General features: G+C 35.0%; 2 protein-coding genes across 2 annotated transcripts in view; both read left to right on the top strand.

The window, feature by feature from the left end:
* LOC116341455 (protein dachsous) overlaps positions 1-13713 on the top strand; it is an 89721-nt gene extending 76008 nt beyond the window's left edge. Inside the window, exons 3-14 of the mRNA XM_031768568.1 lie at positions 1047-1227; positions 2242-2718; positions 2816-3471; positions 3645-4149; positions 4291-4793; positions 5112-6216; positions 6749-7138; positions 7361-7733; positions 7835-8964; positions 9060-9368; positions 9433-9733; positions 10232-13713. Coding sequence (XP_031624428.1) covers positions 1047-1227; positions 2242-2718; positions 2816-3471; positions 3645-4149; positions 4291-4793; positions 5112-6216; positions 6749-7138; positions 7361-7733; positions 7835-8964; positions 9060-9368; positions 9433-9733; positions 10232-12836 — 8535 coding nt within the window. The 3' untranslated portion in view covers positions 12837-13713. The remainder of the gene's footprint in view (positions 1-1046; positions 1228-2241; positions 2719-2815; positions 3472-3644; positions 4150-4290; positions 4794-5111; positions 6217-6748; positions 7139-7360; positions 7734-7834; positions 8965-9059; positions 9369-9432; positions 9734-10231) is intronic.
* Positions 13714-15182: 1469 nt separating this feature from the next.
* On the top strand, positions 15183-20302 carry LOC116340647. The gene is made up of 18 exons (XM_031767242.1): positions 15183-15359; positions 15418-15650; positions 15710-15876; positions 15945-16101; positions 16157-16313; positions 16375-16589; positions 16901-17092; positions 17165-17370; positions 17432-17474; positions 17600-17636; positions 18330-18455; positions 18518-18750; positions 18816-18976; positions 19035-19227; positions 19298-19454; positions 19520-19734; positions 19810-20001; positions 20067-20302. Exons 1-18 carry the CDS (start codon positions 15308-15310, stop codon positions 20286-20288), a joined length of 2958 nt encoding a protein of 985 aa, XP_031623102.1. The 5' UTR covers positions 15183-15307; the 3' UTR covers positions 20289-20302.
* The last annotated feature ends 4 nt before the right edge of the window (positions 20303-20306 follow it).

Here is a 20306-nt window from a genome sequence, read left to right as displayed (position 1 = left end):
TGTGTGTGTGTGTGTGTGTTCAAACTCAGAAGCACAAATAGTCATAATTATGGGGCGATTCATAGAAGAAAATTATTTCGAGAGGTGATTGAGTATATATGAGTGTGTGTGTATGGTAGGAAAAAAAAGTGGGAAAAAATGTAAGAAGAACCAATTTAAGATAATGATAGAAGTTCTGGTTCATTCTCTATGAGGCGGATTATATCTCCATTCACTGGAAATTCATTTAATTGAATGTAGAACACGTCCTGGATTAATCGCGATAAATCAGCAAATAATAATATAAAAGCCTTTCAACTTTGGATGTGTGTGCGCGAAAGAGAAAAAGAAAGAGAAAAACAAATCAAATGCGCACAGTTAAATGAACTTGTTATCGCTATGAGAATCCGCAATTCATTCCATTCTCGCTTATTATAACCACTAATCTCTTTTTTTTCGTTCGTTCATTTTGGCAACATATGTTTGGGGTCACACCATGTCTGTAAAGAGTAAATTCTTTTCAAAGATTTGTTCTTTATTTTCCGTAAAACGACCTCATTATCATCAATATCTTCGGTTTTTTTTTTGTTATTTTAAATAAGCAGACTCATGTTTTTAATCATCAAATTCATGTTATTCAACTGTACTTTGTGATGATTTAATTTTAATTAAATGATTTCACGCCCAGATTTACATGTGAGATATGTGGGTATCGTTTTTTTTCTACCTCAACAAAATTGACTTTTTATTACATAATTTAGAAAACATTTTTCTTATCATCACATAATCATCGTATATATTGGCAACACACAACTGTGATTCAAACAAACGAACAAAAAAGACAAAATTCAAATAGGTATCATAAAAAACCCCCCGGTGACACATTGCGCATTATATTAATTTGCTATTGTAATTCGATCTGTTTCGTCTGTTGTGACTGGAATGGGCTGTTCATATTCGCATTCGCAATGTCAAAGCACGCATTTTATCTAGTTTTATGGATGTCCAATTTTAACGCTTTTTTCTCATCATTTTATTGTTTTTTTTCTGTCTTTTTTATCGTACAGGTCTCGGCAAGCGATCCGGATTGTGGTGTGAATGCTATGGTAAATTATACGCTTGGTGATGGCTTCAAAAAGATGATGGAATTTGAAGTGAAACATACCACCGGCGACATATGCATCAGTGGCACATTGGACTTTGAGACACGCAGCTCGTATGAATTCCCGATAATAGCCACCGATCAAGGTAACATTTCCAGTTCAACAAACAATCAGACAGAAATTGTAAAAAAAATGAAATGAAAAATAAGCAAACATAAAATTTTGAGTAATGCCAAGTAGTGTTCAAGCGTTCGGTTTTGATGATTTTGCTACATTCAGACCAATCAAATCGTCGATAAAATGTTTTATTAGTTCCTAGACCCGCGAGTGAAAATTTTATGGTAAAATGACATAAAAAAATATTTTTTTAATGCATATTATCGGATTTTGCGTAGTAGGCATTTCAAGCTGTGACAAACTATAAAACGAATCCTACAAAAGACAGTTTCTTTTTAAATAAAATGATGACAGCAAAACAGACGGATGAAATGATGAAGAACTCGGTTTCGTGCAACTACAGCACCAGCAGAAAAAACACACTTTTAAATTGGAAAGCTCATTCATGCCAAAAAAAGGTTCACGGCATCATCAGAAAAGCATTTCTCTTTGATACGGTCATTTATGTTAGAAAAAAACCGAACCGATTTACTTTGTAGCCCAACCAAATCGTGGCAATTCAATTTGCTCGTATTAAAAAATGCATTAATTGGTAGCTTTGTACACAATTGATAAACTAGCGAAATGAAATGAAATTCTTTCATTAAGCAATTGCACATAGAAAGAGAGATGGTTGACATTGGGAGCACGAAAATCGTTTTCTTCACCGTGATCATACCGATAGTTTGATAGCATTTTCCAGTTTTTCAATGTGCTTTTTTTTCCTCCTCTATATCACATTTCGCATTCGATGGAAAAAAAATATAATGAATTTACTACTTTGAACGCTTTGAAATGTACATTGGCATACCAGAAAGAACAGTAAACCTATCATTATGCTTGTGAATCGCTACAATAATCACAGAGATAAATTGATTTTCTTTAGCTACATAAATAACGAATGATTAACTTCTCAATCTCCTATCCAATTGCAAATAAGTAAATTCTTTTGTGCATTTCTCGTTTCTTTTTTTCGTTCGATCGTTTGGCTGAAAACGTGCAGGTGGCTTGAGTACGACGGCCATTGTTAAGATTCAAGTAACCGATTTTAATGACAATGCACCGATCTTCTATCCAGCGGAATACAATGTATCTATACGTGAAGCATCGGCTGGATCAACGGCAATCGTTTCAGTTGTGGCATCCGATTTGGATTCGGATCGTTTTGGTACCGTATCATATCGCATTGTTGGTGGAAATGAGGCGGCCATATTTCGTATTGAGCGCGTTTCTGGTGAGATTTTTGTAAACAAACCAAGTATGCTGTCAAGCCGTACACAACCCAATTACAAATTAAACATTTCGGCCACCGATGGAGGTGGCTTAAGATCATCACAAGATGCAATCGTTTACATTAATGTCATTGATTCGATGCATCGTCCACCAATCTTTGAGAAATCACGATACACGTATTCGGTGAAAGAGGACGTTGCCCGTGGTACGGTTATTGGGTCAGTTTTGGCAACGAGCAGCGATTCAGGTAAGAAGAATTTCCGTTTAAAATATAAATTAAATCTAATAAACACAGAAAAATCAAGTAAAAATGTTATAAAACGAATTAATATTTTCAAATGCAGGGAGTCGAAGTATAACAAAATACTCAATTTACGGCGGTGATCCAGATGATTACTTCAGCATCGATGCATCGTCCGGAAATATTCGAATTGCAAATAAATTGGATCATGAGACAAAATCACAAGTTTTACTAAATGTTCAAGCAACATCGGGCGATCCACCCGATTATGCTCATACACAAGTGACAATTTATATTGAAGACGTTAATGATAATGCTCCCGAATTTGAATCGACAACGGTTCGAATTTCGATACCGGAAAATGCTGAATTGGGCACACCTCTGTATGCAGCAAATGCGCATGATAAAGATTCAGGCAAAAGTGGCACGGTTCGGTATCGTTTGACTAATGTTGATGACATGCACACCACAAATACCATTTCGTTATCATCATCGTTGTCGACCGGCGATCGAAAGAGTAATCCAAATTTATTTAGCATCGACGCCGAAACCGGTCATTTAACGCTGCTACATCATTTAGATTATGAAACTGCTCAGCGACATGCTTTGATTGTTACGGCCTCGGATTTGGGCGAACCAACGTTAACGGCCAATTTGACAATTTTAGTTGAAGTACAAGATGTAAACGATAATAGTCCAACGTTTGAACGCAACGAATACTCGATAAGTATTATTGAGTCCACACAAATTAATTCACAGGTAGGGCTTTTATCTTATCAATTTCCTTTTTTTAAATTTTCAACATTTTTTTTTCGTTCGAAATTTCTGTTGTTGGAAAAAAAGTTTCAAATTAAATTTTTTTTGTGAAGAATACTAATTTATCAAGAAAAAATTACTAATTTATTGCAATTTCGATTAAAATTGTTCCATAGATTTTACAAGTAACGGCAACCGATTTGGATACTGGTAACAACGCACGATTAACCTATCGCATTGTGAGCGGCTCGCAAATATTCCAATCAAAAAATGAGAACGAAAAACAACGTTCAAAATCGAATGCATCAAAAGGAAATATTCAAACGGCTACAAATATAACCGATATTTTTGGCATATTTCCAAACAATGGTTGGATCTACTTGCGCAGTGAATTGGATCGTGAAACGTGTGATTATTACGATTTGACGGTTGTTGTAAATGATAATGGTGGTACACCATCCGCATCGGCAACCACACATGTTATTGTAAATGTACTTGATGCAAATGATAATGATCCAACATTTTTACAAGATTCATATGAATTTACGGTTGATGAAAATGCACGGCGTAACACCGTTGTCGGAATTGTATCCGCAACTGATGTTGATTTGGGAATAAATTCTGAACTCAAATACAACTTAATTCCGGATAATTCAAGCTTTCACGTAAATCCGAATACAGGTAAATTCAATGTACTTATATACTTCAAATCCGTTCATTTTGAATTTTCCATTTAATTTTAATTGGGAATGATGATAATTTTATATATGTTATTGTATAATAAAAAAAAAATTCTCATCAATTTAAAATATGTAAAAACAGGTGAAATAATAACGCGAGAAGCATTAGATCGTGAACAGCATGCATCTTATGATTTTGTGATTGAGGCTCGTGATCAAGGAACGCCGTCTCGAAGTTCGAGAACACAGGTGCGCATTCAAATAAATGATATAAATGATAATGCACCAGAAATCGTCGATCCACAAGAAGATGTGGTGAGTGTACGTGAAGAGCAACCGCCTGGCACGTATGTTGTTCGAATTCGGGCCATTGATCGCGACAATGGATACAATGCCAGCATCACGTATTCGATATTAAAAGGACGTGATTCTGACGGTTATGGATTATTTTCGATCGATTCATCAACCGGCATAATTCGTACTCGTGTCGCATTAGATCATGAAGAGCGTAGCATTTATCGTTTGGCTATTGCAGCCAATGATGGCGGCAAACCATCGAAACAAACCGTACGTTTACTTCGCGTTGAAGTGCTCAATTTGAATGACAACCGTCCAACATTCACCAGCTCCAGTTTGATTTACAAGGTACACTCTTTTTTTCCCTCTGTTTTATTTCAAAAAGTTAACTTCAATAATATACTCAATTCTGATTAAAAGATAAAAGCCTCTGTGTTTTTTTGTGTACATTTCTATCTTTCTATCCGACTTAAGAGGATTTTCCACTTTAAGTGTCATCAATTCGTATTGATGGCAAAATAAAATAAAAAAAATATTGAAATGGATAGAAAAACGAGTGAAAAAAAACCATTACACAATTAAACGAAGAAGAAGAATGAGATGATGATGATGATGAAAAAAAACACACTCACTCACTCACTCTCTGTCTATTTGTTCGTTAAACAGGTTCGTGAAGATGCGCCAATCGGTTACATTGTTGGTTTTATTGGCGGCACTGATCGATCTGACTCCGATAATATGATAGCCGCGAATCGTATGCTTGAAGTGACGTACACGCTCAATTCAATTTCGACGGATGTCATTGAAAATGCATTCGATATCGATCGCAGCACTGGTTCATTGGTTGTTGCACGCCAATTGGATCGTGAACAACAAAGTGAATATCGACTTGAAGTGCGCGCTCTTGACACAACCGCCACAAATAATCCACAAAGTTCAGCAGTCAATATTAAAATTGAAATCATCGATCAAAATGACAACTATCCACAATGGCCAAATGATCCAATTGAAATTCACATTATGGAAAATTCACCAATCGGTATGGCATTGTATAATTTCACAGCAACTGACCTTGATCTCGGTCCAAATGGTAACATTCAATATGAGCTCGTTCAACAAATGCCATGGAATCGAAAAACATTCAATGTTGACCCGTTGACGGGCACATTAACACAACTTTTGCCCATCGATTACGAGGATCTCACCGAATATCTGTTGGTTGTAAAAGCCACCGATCAATCGATAAATTTGAGTGAACGTTTGAGCTCGTTGGTAACGGCACGCATCATGGTGATTGATGCCAATGACAATGGACCCATTTTTGTTTATCCAAATGTTGATAATGCACTGATTTATGTTAGTGAATCGTTAAGCATTGGTGATGTGGTCACTCGTGTCATTGCTACCGACAAGGATTCCAATAACAACAGTCGAATTTCGTACAGCATCATTAGTGGAAATGAAGAAGGCCAATTCGGTATCAATACAATGACAGGAACAATCAAATTGCATAAACCATTTTTGACGAATGCATCGAACGATATGATTTCAAACGGCAACAGTCGTAAACATAATCTCGTGATCAGTGCCGCTGATAATGGTTCACCCATTCCACTTAGTACACAAATCAATGCACAAATTATTGTACAAGGTCTAACAACCAATCCACCAAAATTCAGTGAATCAATTTACTATGCAAACATTTCGGAGAACGTACCATCGGGCACTTTTGTTGCTCGTGTCACCGCCAAATCCTATCACTCTGACGCAGGTAATTTTCAACTTCTTTTTATTGCAAACTATGCAAATAATCATTTTACATTTAGATTTATTTAATTTAATATGATCACCAATGAGTGTATACACCACATTCGCTTTTCAATTTATGTATTGCATATAAAATTGCGTTTTTTTTTTGTCCGATATGTTGTTTCTTGTAAGCAGAAATAAAATTAACAAGAAAAAAACTTGATTGCAAAAATAAATTGTAATTCAATACTTTTTCGTGGTGACACATAATATGTTTTGTATTCCCATTCACTGGCCAACAAGTTGATAAACATTGAATTAAAAAAAAGAAGTAAACAAGTTGAAATTGAAAAAGAAAAAGAAATAGTGTGATTCGAAATAAAATATATTTCATTTCGAAATAAATAATCATTGGAAGGAAGTACAAATGTATTACAGAATTTATGCACTTATAGTGCTTCATTGATGATTGTTCATTCGAAATTCAATCGACTCACAATTTTATTTTCCTCCATTTAAATTAACATTTACTCAATAAATAAATGAATTTGCAGGCCGAAGTCTAATGTTTGAGATACCAGCCGGTGTGGGAGATGATTTGTTTATTGTCGATTCAACCCGTGGCATTGTGACAACTCGTGGTCCAATTGATCGCGAAACAAAAGATGTCTACGTAATTCCGATTTATGTAACAGAAGCGGCTGCCACTGATTTTGGCAATAGTTTTAGCTATTCGAAATCGAATAAAAATGCAGTGACATTGTTTGATGTGGCAACGCTTGTGATTAAAATTAACGACGTAAATGATCATTGGCCCGAATTTCGACCGGGAACATGTTATCCACTAAGCGTTCCAGAGAATCATGAAGCAGCCATTATTCACACAGTTGTCGCAACTGATTTAGACGATGGCTTGAATGGTGACATCATTTATACCATCACAGGTAACATATTTATCGTGTGCATTTATTTCATTTAATTGTTCAGTTTACAATTCATTTCATCAAGTCTATTTTTATATATATAAAATGTGCATATATCAATTTACAATTCATTACAATTTTTATCACATTGGATTGCGGTTAATGGCATCGATATTGACACTACTCAATTTATATATTTATATAAATGGCAACGTGGATTTCATTTTTTATTTTACATTTCAGGTGGAAATTTCGGGAATAAATTTAGCATCGACATGCATACAGGTGAATTAACCGCCCGACCACTGGACCGTGAATTGCAAGCACGTTACTTTTTACAAATCACTGCACAAGATCGTGGTTCACCGCTCACATATCAGGGCGTATGTAATTTTTCAATAGCTGTTGAAGATCAAAACGATTCGAATCCAAAATTCGATTCACCCAAATACATAGTGACGGTGGCCGAAGACATTGCAATTGGTACACCAATTTTGACAGTCAAAGCAACCGATGCTGACATTGGTACCAATGCACAAATCGTCTATTCACTGGCTAACGAAACCAACTGGTTGTTCAGTGTCGATAATCGCAGTGGTGTCATTACAACGACGGGGTAAGCCATTTTCTTGTAAAAAAAATTCTAGAAACATTTCCTTAAGTTTTTAACACATCGACCATTTTTATTTTTATTTTTATTTTTTGTTGCTATAACAGAGCCTTGGATAGTGAAAAGATTCGTGAATATAATTTCATGGTTGTGGCCACAGATGGTGGTTTGTATGATGCGCGCGAACAAAGCGTTCCCGTTCAAATTTTCATTGAAGATGTTAATGATAATGCGCCCATATTCGACAAGTATCCATTTAAAAATCAGATTTCAACATTTGTACAGCCAGGCCAGAAATTGATGCAAGTGTCGGCAAGTGATATGGATGACGGACCAAATGGTGAAATTGTCTATAGTTTGGCCAGCGATACAATGAATGACAAATTCCGTTTGAATCCAAGCACCGGCATTTTAACAGCCACAAAAAGTCTGTCAGAAGACAATGGTCGTTTGATACATTTGAAAATTGTTGCACGTGACAAAGGCAATCCACCACAAAGTACAATGGGTTTAATTGAATTACGTGTTGGTGATGTTCCATCGGATATACCAAGTTTACGTTTTCAAAATGAAATTTATACCGTATCATTGATGGAAAATGTACCGCGCGGTCATTCAGTTGTTCATTTAAATGCTGTACGCAGCGATGGTCGACGACAAAAGATTATTTATAGCATTGAAAGTGGCAACGATCATGATACATTCGAAATTGATGCAAAAACCGGCGAAATCAAAGTACAAAATTCAGCTAGTTTAGATTATGAAGAGCGTAATAAACATGGTATTCATTTGGTTGTTGTTGCTCGCACCGATACTTCGCCCATTTTATATGGCTATTGTACGGTTGTAGTGCATTTACAAGATGAAAATGATAATGCGCCACGATTCACACAACGTCAGTACGAAGCAAGCGTGTGGGAAGGCAACAATAAAGGCACATTTGTGATGCAAGTCAAAGCGTTTGACATTGATCAGGGAGCCAATTCACGTGTATTGTATCATATCGTCGATGGGAATCATGATAATGCTTTTGTCATTGAGCCCGCATTTAGTGGCACGGTTAAAACGAATATTGTGCTTGACAGAGAAATCAGAGATATGTATCGATTGAAAGTGATTGCCACCGATGAAGGAATACCACAGATGACGGGCACGGCTACCATCCATGTTCATATCATCGATGTGAACGATAACCAACCAACATTTCCACCACACAATGTCATCAATATTGGCGAAGGTAAGCACAAAAAAATCACACACATATATATACAAATCAAAGACTCTTTTCCACAATAATTCGGAAATGGTTTGGTTTTTCCTCTAATTCATCAGGCACGGAACTTGGAACTGTACTAACGGTGGCATCGGCAAATGATGTTGATACTTATCCAGCACTGGCTTACTCATTTGACGAAGTCCATACTGACGAAGATGCACTTGCTCTTTTCTCCATCGATCGCTTTAGCGGAAAAGTTTTACTTAAGAAACCACTAGACTATGAAATGAGACAGGAATACCAATTGAAAATTTTCGCATCCGACTCAAAGTACACGGCACAATCAACACTTACCATTCACATTACCGATGAAAATGATAATGCACCCGAATTCACGCAACTGATGTATCAATCAACCATTTCAGGTAATTTTCTTGTTTCAAAATAAATCGTTTATTTTATTAATTTTCGACTGTTTTTTTTATTCAGTGAAATCATCAAGCGGAATGATTGAAGTGCTGAAAGTGAACGCAACTGATTCGGACAGTGATAAAAATGCACAACAACGATATTCGTTGATTAAACCAGTGTCTGGCTTTTATATTGGCGAGACCACGGGCATCATAACAGCAAACGCAAGCCAAGTGAATAAGCTGCCAACAAATGATGTTCAACTATCTGTCGTGGCCACTGATTCTGGCATTCCAATGCTCAAATCAACGACTGCTGTTCGAATTAAAGTGATTCCAAATAATTTGGCAAAACCAAATTTCATACAAAATCAATATCGGTAAGTGTTTACGATACTTTTCGAGTCGCTTCCATAGCTTCTGAATTTGGTGTGAGTAACGGGAGGTGTGAGTAACTTCAGAATTTTCGAAAAATCTAGGGTCCAATTAACCCTCGAAACCCTAAAAAATCGAATTTTTCCGAAATTTCTTAAGGAGTTATTTCTCAATGTGGTCTCAATGTTAAACAGACAATATATTTAGCTGCCGTCATCTGGATATTTCAGCTCATCTGGATGCCGTCAGCAGATTATGCGAAGTGAAAACAATAGAAGTGATTGTTATAGTAATACCAGTATATAACAAGCTTATATACCTATAACAATCACTTCTGTTGTCTTCACTTCGCATCATCTGCTGACGGCATCCAGATGAGCTGAAATATCCAGATGACGGCAGCTAAATATATTGTCTGATGTTAATCCAACCCCTCGGACCCCTAGTCAGAAGCTATGGTCACTTCAAAAACAGCTAATTATACATTACTTTTCTGTTTTCAGATCAACAATTATGGAAAATGCTGAATTGGGAACTATTTTATTAAAACTAACCAGTGCTGACCAGAGTGATTTGGAGTCGAATCAAAATATCATCTATCAAATAATATCAGGAAATGATAATGATACATTTGACATCGTTCAGCCGCACAATGCTTTGGTGTTGGTAAAACATTTGGATCGTGAAACGACACAATCATATAGCTTACGTTTGGCTTTGAACGATATAGAAATTCCAAATCAAATGGATGACAATACAACCATCATAAATGTATTTGTATCAATCGATGATGCAAACGATAATGCGCCGATATTCCAGACGGAAAATTATGAAGTGGTGGTCAGTGAATCGGTGCCATTGAAATATTCGATTGCAAAAATAGTGGCAAGCGATGCTGACTTGGAAAATACACCAAATTCCGAAATTGTATACGATATAACATCTGGCAATGATGATGGATTGTTTAGCATTGATTTGATAAGCGGTGTTCTGTTGGTGAATAAAAAATTGGACTACGATCATGGCCATACAAACTACAGTTTAATAATTCGAGCATGTGATAGTGGTGTGGTTGCATTGTGTAACATTTGTCAATTCAATATAACACTGACCGACGAAAATGATAATGAACCACATTTCGCTGTATCGGAGTACTTGGAATTTGTCGCTGAAAATGAGCCGACTGCAGTGACCATTTTCACTGCACGTGCCGTTGATTTGGACAAGGGAAAATATGGAAAATTGAATTATTCGATTGAATCATCGGCGGCTATTGGTCAATCTGATGTTGATGAAGCATGGAAATTATTTAAAATCGATCCAATCACCGGCATCGTTACAACAAATGCTGTTTTTGATTATGAACAGAAGAATCGATACACTTTTGCAATCAAAGCAACCGACATTGGTGGCAAATCGGCTTATGTAAAAGTACGCATTATGATCGATAGCAGAGACGAATACAGTCCGCAGTTTACAGAGCGTACATATCGATTTGGTTTGGCAACACCTGAATTGGACACATTGCCTGTTGGATATATTGTGTATTGTTGTGTATTGGCAACGGATCGTGACAAAGGACCAGATGGACGTGTTGTTTATCAATTGACCACACAGCATCCATATTTTAAAATCAATCGAACAACCGGTGCCATCATGATCAAACGAAAACTGAATAATGCGGCTGCCACCTTGGAGGCTGGTCGTGACATGAGTTTGGTTGTGACCGCATCATCGGGACGTCAAGGTTCTTTGACCAATATGACAGTTGTTGAAATTGCACTGGACGCTCTACCGAACTTGGGTACAAATCAAGCAAGTACAATCAATTCGGGTGCACCAAATGACAGTGGCATAGCCGATTGGGCATTGGGATTATTGATCTCATTGATTTTGGTATGCATTTCCTTTGGTGCGGTATTTTTGTTTTTACACTTCAAAAATCGAAGGCATAAACAAGTGATCAAACCAAATTTGAGCACAGATACCGTTGGAAATACAAATAGTTATGTGGATCCGTCGAGCTTCGATACAATTCCAATTCGTGCAAATGCGAGTGTGAATAGTTCAGGACCATTTGCACCGCCAAAATATGATGAAATACCACCATGTTCACATAGCTCACGTTCAAATAATGCAACCACATCCGAGCTATCTGGTTCCGAGCAATCGGGCTCGTCGGGTAGAGGTTCGGCCGAAGATGATGGTGAAGATGAGGAAATTCGAATGATTAACGAAGGACCATTACAACGTGACAATGGAATGCATATGGAAAATGGACGTCAATCCGACATTTCCGTACAAAATACACAAGAATATTTAGCACGATTAGGTATTGTTGATAATTTAACGGCCGGCGCATCGACATCATCACGTGTTGGCAGTACAAAAGATGCAATTTTACATCATACATTGCCAATCGATTCATTGCATATGTTCGATGAAGATTCACATCACAATGACATTACGAATTTGATTTATGCCAAATTAAATGATGTCACCGTTGGCAGTGATCGTGCCAGTTGTGTTGATGAAGCGGCAACCACAGCTGGTAGCATTGATGCGGCTGTTGATCACATGATGAGTGGATATAGTAATCATCCAGTTGTGGCCGGGAATCCTGGGCCATCAATGAGATCCATAGAAGGTTCATTGAGTTCAATTGTTCACAGTGAAGAAGAATTGACAGGCAGTTATAATTGGGATTATTTACTTGATTGGGGTCCACAATATCAACCGTTGGCACATGTTTTCTCAGAAATAGCACGATTAAAAGATGATACGCTTTCGTTACACAGTGCCAATAGTGGTGCAAGCACAAAGAGCAAAATACCACAACATCCAAAACATATTCCACCACCGTTACTGACGCATATTGCACCACGATCGGTGCTAACGACACGTGGCAACAGCAGTCATACGGGCTCTGTGAATCAATACCTTTTACCTAGATCACCAATTAGTCATGATTCGATAGCTGGTTTTAGCACATCGTCGGCTATGTCACCATCATTTTCACCATCATTATCACCATTGGCACAACCACCGTCCATTTCACCGCACGTCAGTGCACCAAATTTACCATCAACACATCGCAAAATATGCTAGTGATCCATTTGAATCTATAATGTACATATGAAAAGTGCAGCATTGAATGTCGGCAATAATATTATTACAAGAAACCCAAAATGGATGAGAATCTTGTTTATGTGAATTTAACGATATATGCGACCGATGTTTACCGTAATTAAATAGTTATTTAAATGCAATCTGTGACACCTATTGTATTAGACAAATTTTGAGAAGAAAAAACATCGATTTTAACAACAACAAAATTTCCGAAATCGAGACCAATTGATAGATTTTATCGAGAGGTCTTAATTTCCATGAATTTATTTAATGACAAATCGATGGACAAGTTATTTAATAAAAAATAGACAAAAATGAAGAAAATGTGCCGTTAATGTGTAAATAGAACAATGAATTTTAGTCAGTAATGAATGGATTTTATTTTGAAATAGATTTGTTTTATATGCATAGAGACAATTACAGTAAATTTAGTTAGAAAATATAATTTAGAATTCATCACAATTTCTCGCTATAAGACTGGTAAATATTAGTACATTTTAACAACAAAAAAATGAAGTAAACATTTAGATTCATTTCCACTTCATCAACAAGTATGTTTAACAAATGAATAGACATAGATTTGCCATTATTTCTTAAGAACAAAAATGTGCTGGATAAATATCGAAAAATTGCGACAAAACCCAGTGAAAATTTTGAACAACCGAAAATTTCGATTAAATTGTATACGAAATTTATGCAGTTATATTATATTTGGTTAATATTTGCGTTTTAATAAGACCACCCTAATAATAAAAAATAAAAATAAAAATTCCGGCATCAAAGCTGCTAATAATCGGACGACAAATTAATTTATGCAGTAGAAATAAGTGAATTTCCCACTTTTGTTTTTAAATTGAAAAGAGAAAATTGTATAAAACTGTAAAAATTTGTACAAATAAAGTAGAAAATGCGTTGCCATCTATTTTTAATAAAAATAGATACAATAATAAATATTAAAAAAAAGTTGTTTGTTTCACGTGAAAAATAATTATTTTCAGCACTATTGCGAGCATGCAATAAACGGATGAACAAATAAAGAGAATGTATATATTTTATCAAATTACACTTGATCTATTTCCTTATGACAACTTTTCCACAAACAGGCATGGGTAATCTTGATAAATTGGTTTATTGGCGGCAATTTCAATGAATTAAATATAATATAAAAAAGGCATTATTACATTTTAATGCAGTAGCAGTCTTGATAATTTCTTTTCGCTATCAGTCAATCTCTTGACGATTTGTGACGCACATTGGCGTTTTTAGTGCATAATTTCAAATAACTCATTTACACATAACTCTGTCTATTTACATTCCAAGAAATATTTCTTCTAAATATGCGCCGTTTCTTGCTTACTTCCTCCATATTTACCGTCTAATTAACACTTCCCCATAATAATTTATTCCATAAAATAAAACTTCGTCAACAACACATGAAATTAAGACACGGATCTACACAGGTAAATAATCTCAAGTTGATTTAATGTCATTTACTTTCTGTGCAATAATAAGACTTGATTCTGCATTAAACTAGATTAATTCAGTAAATCAATTACAAAAGAATGCTGCGGTAAGTTAATAATTTCATCAAATTTTAATTTAATATCTTGCAACGAGATTCTTGTTACCTGACATGTCAGTTTGTCTTTTGATTCGTTCAAATTTCGACTGCTGTGGTCTTTTTTGTCTTTGTCACCAATATACTTCAATTTGCGCAGTTTACAAAAGTTTTTTTTGGTGAATCACAGTCACTATTTCTGTTAGTTACATTTGATTTCATTTCTTATCAATTGAGGAAGATAACAAATTTTAAATGTCAGTCTAGTGATTTGTTTACAGGCAAATTATCATCACATTTAATTTTAAAAAACGTGTTCATTTCAGAAAGATTAAAATAATCAACATTGATATCAGATCAACAATGTGTGAGTAGATCTGACAATGGAGCAATAATGAATTTAATTCAGAACATTAGTGTTCATTGTTCAATTTTATTTACTACGGTTTCAACAAAAACATTGCACTCTCATGCCACTATCGAAAAAAAAGCTTCATTTTATTACTTATGTCTATTTTAGTGTTAATAATTTTATGATCAATATCAACTATTTCTGTTTTATACTTGAAATAGCACTTATAAAACGCGATATCGTTATATCATTACAACTGATTTACCATCATGAATTGTTTTGAACAAATAAGTGCTCGTTTAAAATTTCATTTACTGCGATGCATTGATTCACACGTAATTTTCTTATCGTTTCTTATCAAAAATTGCAATAGATAGTGACACTGGGAAAATTAATCTATTTATTTTCAACTTAGAATCTATTCATCAATTGGCATACACAGTTGGACCCAAACATTAAGCTTTAATGTCTAAACTCAAGGGATTTTGTAGGGATAAAAAAAATTGTTCGAAACATATTCAAAATTAACCAAAAAGAAATATGTGTAAACTATTATCGCCCGTTACCAAACAATTTCTAGCGATTTTTTGCTGTAAGTTTATATAAATTTTGTACATAAATCAGAAAAACAGAGCCGTTTTAATTTTCAGGTAATTTGTTAACTTTATCATATGGGATCGCCAATGGGTGGGCAACAATCAATTTCAATGAGCTTCAAAGGGAAAATACCACATTTCCAACGGGCCCATTGAATTTAAATGATGCTTCTCTAGTAGTTTCAATGGTAAACGCAGGTGGATTCATTGGAAATTTTGCCATTGGCCCAATGAGCAACGTGATCGGCATTAAACGAACGATCCACATTCTTGGCCCACTGATGATTGTAAGAAAATTTTTGATTAATATGTTTCAATATGTAATGGTTTCAAATTTCTCATTCAGTTTAGTTCACTGCTTACAATATATGCAAAAAATGTATATTATTTATTTGCATCAAAGCTTCTCATGGGATTTGTGAGCGGGACTTTGGTTATTGGTATTCCCATTTTTATAAATGATATATCATACGATAATGTTCGTGCTGCAATGGCCTCTTTATATGATCCAACGTAAATAACAGTTTTTCTCTGAAAAATTTATTCAATTTCATCACCGCCTTTATTTGTTAATTCAACAGGTACAATTTTGGAATTATAATATCGTTTTTTCTCGGAAACTATTTGAACTGCTTAGATCAGGTGAAATTCCAATTGATTGTTCCGATTGTTTTTATGGTTGTGATGTTTCTACTCCCTGAGTCACCCGAATATTGGTTAAATCGAAACAAAGAAAAAGTAAATGTGAGTAGCATCGAGTTATTTCTATAAATTGAACAATTAATTTTTTTAGCGAGTCATAAAAGCGCGCAAATTCTACAAAGGAAGCATTCCAGCCCTTGACAACATTGAATTTCATGAAATACCCATTGAAGAAAAAAATGAAAAAGAAAAATTGGAACAAATTGATGAAAATGAAACAAATTCAAAACTTACTCTTCGAGACTTTTGTAATTTATTGCTAATGTGTCTGTTTTCAATGTTATTAATTATGATCCTTTCAAATTATAGTCACACCACAGGCAAAGAAAGCACTTTTTATTGGTTTTGTATCACTCACATTATCATTTTTATCTGGAACTTTGACGATTATCAGCTATGTTACGGATATTTTCGAGAAAACACATTCTTCGTTGTCCGAGAAACATTCTTCAATTTTAGTTAGTGTAGTACAGTTAACTGCAAACTTGTTACTATTAAATATTGTTGAACGGTTTAATCGGAAGGTTTGCACATAACGCATGCGTCATTACACAGTAAGAAAATATCAGCCGACGTTATACGCAAAACCGACTGGTACGTGCGCTCATACGTTTTTACATCTTTTACATCTAGTGACCATACGATTTTTCGACTGATTCGTTACTCTTTGTGCGTATCTTCGCACAGTCGAAAAGTCGTATGGTAATAGATGTAAAAGATGTAAAAACGTATGAGCGCACGTACCAGTCGGTTTTGCGTATAGCGTCGGCTGATATTTTCTTTCTGTGTAGAAATGAAAAACCACTTTAATTGCCATTGCATTATTTATTTGTAGACTCTCTATGTATGTTCATCATTCTTGACAAGTGGTAGCTTCTTTTTGTTTGCGGTTTACTGCCAATTTTGGATCGATCAACCCGAATACCGATGGATGGCACCCTTTTGTTTTTCGTGCATCACTTATTTTAGCTGCATGGGACTGTTGCCAATTCCATACATTTTAAACATTGAAATATTCCCAAAAAAGGTACCAATCGTGACACAGAACTCTTTGTTATTTTGAATAGTTTTCATTGTGAAAATTTCTGTGGAATTTTAGATCCGTCAAACCTGTCTCGCACTGGCTGTTTCAGTGATGTGGATTATTCTGTTTATCCTTGGGTGGATATTTCCAATAATTTTAGATGCAATCGGTCTCGTAAATTGCATGATCGCGCTGGCGGTTATGAGTTTACTTAATGCACTTTTTGGAATAATTTTTGTTCCTGAAACACGTGGAAAGTCCCATGAGGAGATTATGAAATTGCTAAATAAATAAATATTTTAGTTTTAAATTAAATGTTACTACATGCATACTTATTACCAGGAATTATTGCTCTGAGGAGGAGGTAAATAAGGAAAGCGATGAGGTAGGTTTTCTTCCTAAAGTGAGGAGGAAAAGTTATTTTTGTTATTTTCTCCTCAATTGAGGAGGAGGAACCTCCTCAGCACTCTCTTTCTTCTCATTTGCATTCTCAACATTCCTCCTCTTCAGAGGAACAATCCCCGCTTATTACATGCACAGTGCAACAGTAAAAAAAGTGATTGAACTTTGTATACATGGGATGAAAGTAATACCTGGGTAAAACCCTCGCTGGGTTTTTCAAAGTTAGTTGCCAATATGTTTTTATCGATGAGAAGACCGATTTTTTATATATGATAACATTTTCAAATTTTACAACGTATTAAATTAAATTTATATTATAGAAATGGATATGATATCACGTCTATCCTGATTTTTTGACCTGAAACCCGAAAATTCGGCATCAACACCCCAAAAAACTTTTAGAAAATGTTTTTTCTGATGCTCTCCGAGCCCAGTTTCACAAAAAATGCGCTCGATCTCATAGTATTTGAACCCAAAATGTTGTTGTAAATGTTTTATACGAAATCATCATTAGTTGCAGTTAATTCGAGCCTAAACGTCTATATTCATACAATTAATTGCCTGTAAAATTATTTTAAGACATTCTATTTTTATTGCATAAGACATTAAACATTCATCGAATTAGTAATCTTGGCCTAATCTATGGCAATAGATAACTGTTATAAGGAAAAATGACATTTTGAATCTTTGAGCATGATTTGACATTTCTTCGTATCTTATCTTTTGTTCAATTTTACAAATTCACTGCTTAATCGACTTAAATAAATGAAGATTCATGATTAAAGTCTACTTATACTTTGTTATTCATTAAATGCTTTTTTTGATTCGATTAAAACAGTAACGTTAGTGACGAAGTGCAAAATTCAAAGTGGCAACAAATATATTTTAGTGAATAGCATTACACAAAAAAGAAAAATGTGTAAAATATCACCCCTTTTCAAACAATTCCTATCCATTTTATGTTGTGAGTAAAAGAAATGCCAATATTAATAGCCACATTAAATTAACACCGCAATATATTCGCAGGTAATTTGTTAACTTTTTCATTCGGTTCGACGATGGGTTGGTCAACAATTAATTTCAATGAGCTTCAAAATGAAAATAGCACATTTCCAACGGGACCATTGAGTTTAGACGAGGCCTCGCTTGTTGTGTCGTTGATAAATTTCGGTGGATTTATTGGCAATTTTATTGTTTTGCCTTTCAACATAATGTTTGGTGTCAAGCGAACTCTTCACTTTTTCGGAATACCGTTAATTGTAAGTGAATCTCGTACAATAATGAATCTTTAATGAAAAAAAATCACATATATTTTTCACATCAGCTTAGTGCTCTAATTATTATTTACGCGCGAAATATCAAATATCTTATGTCTCGAGAATATCTTGTGTCTCTTCTTTATCTGTCGAGAATTTTGAGTGGTATTGCTGGAGGAGCTTGCGGAGTAACCATACCAATACTAATAAATGACATATCGCATGATAAGTAAGATAATAACCATAAATGACTCAAAGCGATTTCAAAATAAACAATCTTCTTTCAGTATCAGGGGAGCACTGAACAGTATTTATGATCCCAGCAGTAACTTGGGAATGATTTTTTCATTTTTTCTCGGCAACTTTTTGAATTGGTTAGACCAGGCAAAAGCGCAAGTGATTGTGCCAATTATTTTCATGATTATTATGTTTCTTCTCCCTGAATCACCCGAATACTTAAAGAATCGAAACAAAGAAAAGGTAAAGATTTACGAATCATATTGTTTATTTCATTTTGTAATCCTTCTAATTCCTTGCCCACATTTTTCAGCGAGCTATAAAATCGCATCGTTTTTACAAAGGAAGTTTGAACGAGCTTGAACAGGCCAAATTTCTTAAGCAAAAAGATGATAAATTTGAGAGCGGATCGAGGGCGAATGATGGAGAAGAGACAGATTCAACGTCAAAAATAAGACTTCGTGATTTTTGTAAATTCAGTTAATTATCTTCTGACTGAAATATTCATGACTAAAATCACAATTTTGTAATTTAGTAACAACGCAGGCCAAACGAGCGATGTTCATCTCATTCACATCGTTGACATTCAATTTTCTAACAGGAAGTCTGTTGATCATCAGTTTTGTTACCGATATCTTCACTAAAACGGGATCACCGTTGTCTGCAAAAAAATCGTCACTCTTAATTTCAATGACACAAATGATCGCCAATTTGGTATTTCTCAATATTGTCGAACGAGTTAATCGACGGGTTTGTATATTCACCATGATCAGTAGTGTTTTTCACTTTAGCATTCTTTTTTATTAATGCATATTTTTTTTGTAGACACTTCAGATTGGGTCATCAATACTAACTACAATTGGTTTCTTCCTATTTGCAATTTGTTCTTCGCTTTGGCTCAATCGGCCGGGATTCGAATGGGTGCCTACGATTTGTTTTGCATGTATTGTTTTCTTCAGTTGGTTGGGACAAATTCCCATACCATTCATCATAACTACTGAAATTTTCCCGAAAAAGGTAAATTAACTCTCCGTTAAAAATGAAACATTTAATTTTATGGTGTGCTTTTCAACTGTTTTCAGATAAGACAAACTTGCCTCGCAATGGCCATTTCATTTTATTGGATCATTTTATTTGGACTTGGAACTGTTTTTCCGATCTTTTTAGAAACATTTGGACTTTTTAATTGCATGTTTATATTGGGCATTATGAGTATAATAAATTTAATTTTTGGCATTTGCTTCATTCCGGAAACTCGGGGAAAGTCTTACGTTGAAATTATGCAACTTTTAACGAATAAATAATCTAAGAAACAAAACTTG

This window comes from Contarinia nasturtii, unplaced genomic scaffold (genome assembly GCF_009176525.2).
Source record: "Contarinia nasturtii isolate CC-2019 unplaced genomic scaffold, AAFC_CNas_1.1 Cnas_scaffold_695, whole genome shotgun sequence".
Classification (NCBI taxonomy): domain Eukaryota; kingdom Metazoa; phylum Arthropoda; class Insecta; order Diptera; family Cecidomyiidae; genus Contarinia; species Contarinia nasturtii.
This window is presented reverse-complemented; position numbering and strand designations above follow the sequence as displayed.

Bases quoted from the DNA above. Each gene is read 5' to 3' on its own strand.
- LOC116340647 (XM_031767242.1), top strand. From the start codon at position 15,308: ATGTGTAAACTATTATCGCCCGTTACCAAACAATTTCTAGCGATTTTT. The intron at 15,360-15,417 runs GTAAGTTTATAT...TTTAATTTTCAG, and splicing joins ATTTCTAGCGATTTTTTGCT to GTAATTTGTTAACTTTATCA. The intron at 17,637-18,329 runs GTAAAAAAAGTG...CGATTAAAACAG, and splicing joins ATTACATGCACAGTGCAACA to TAACGTTAGTGACGAAGTGC.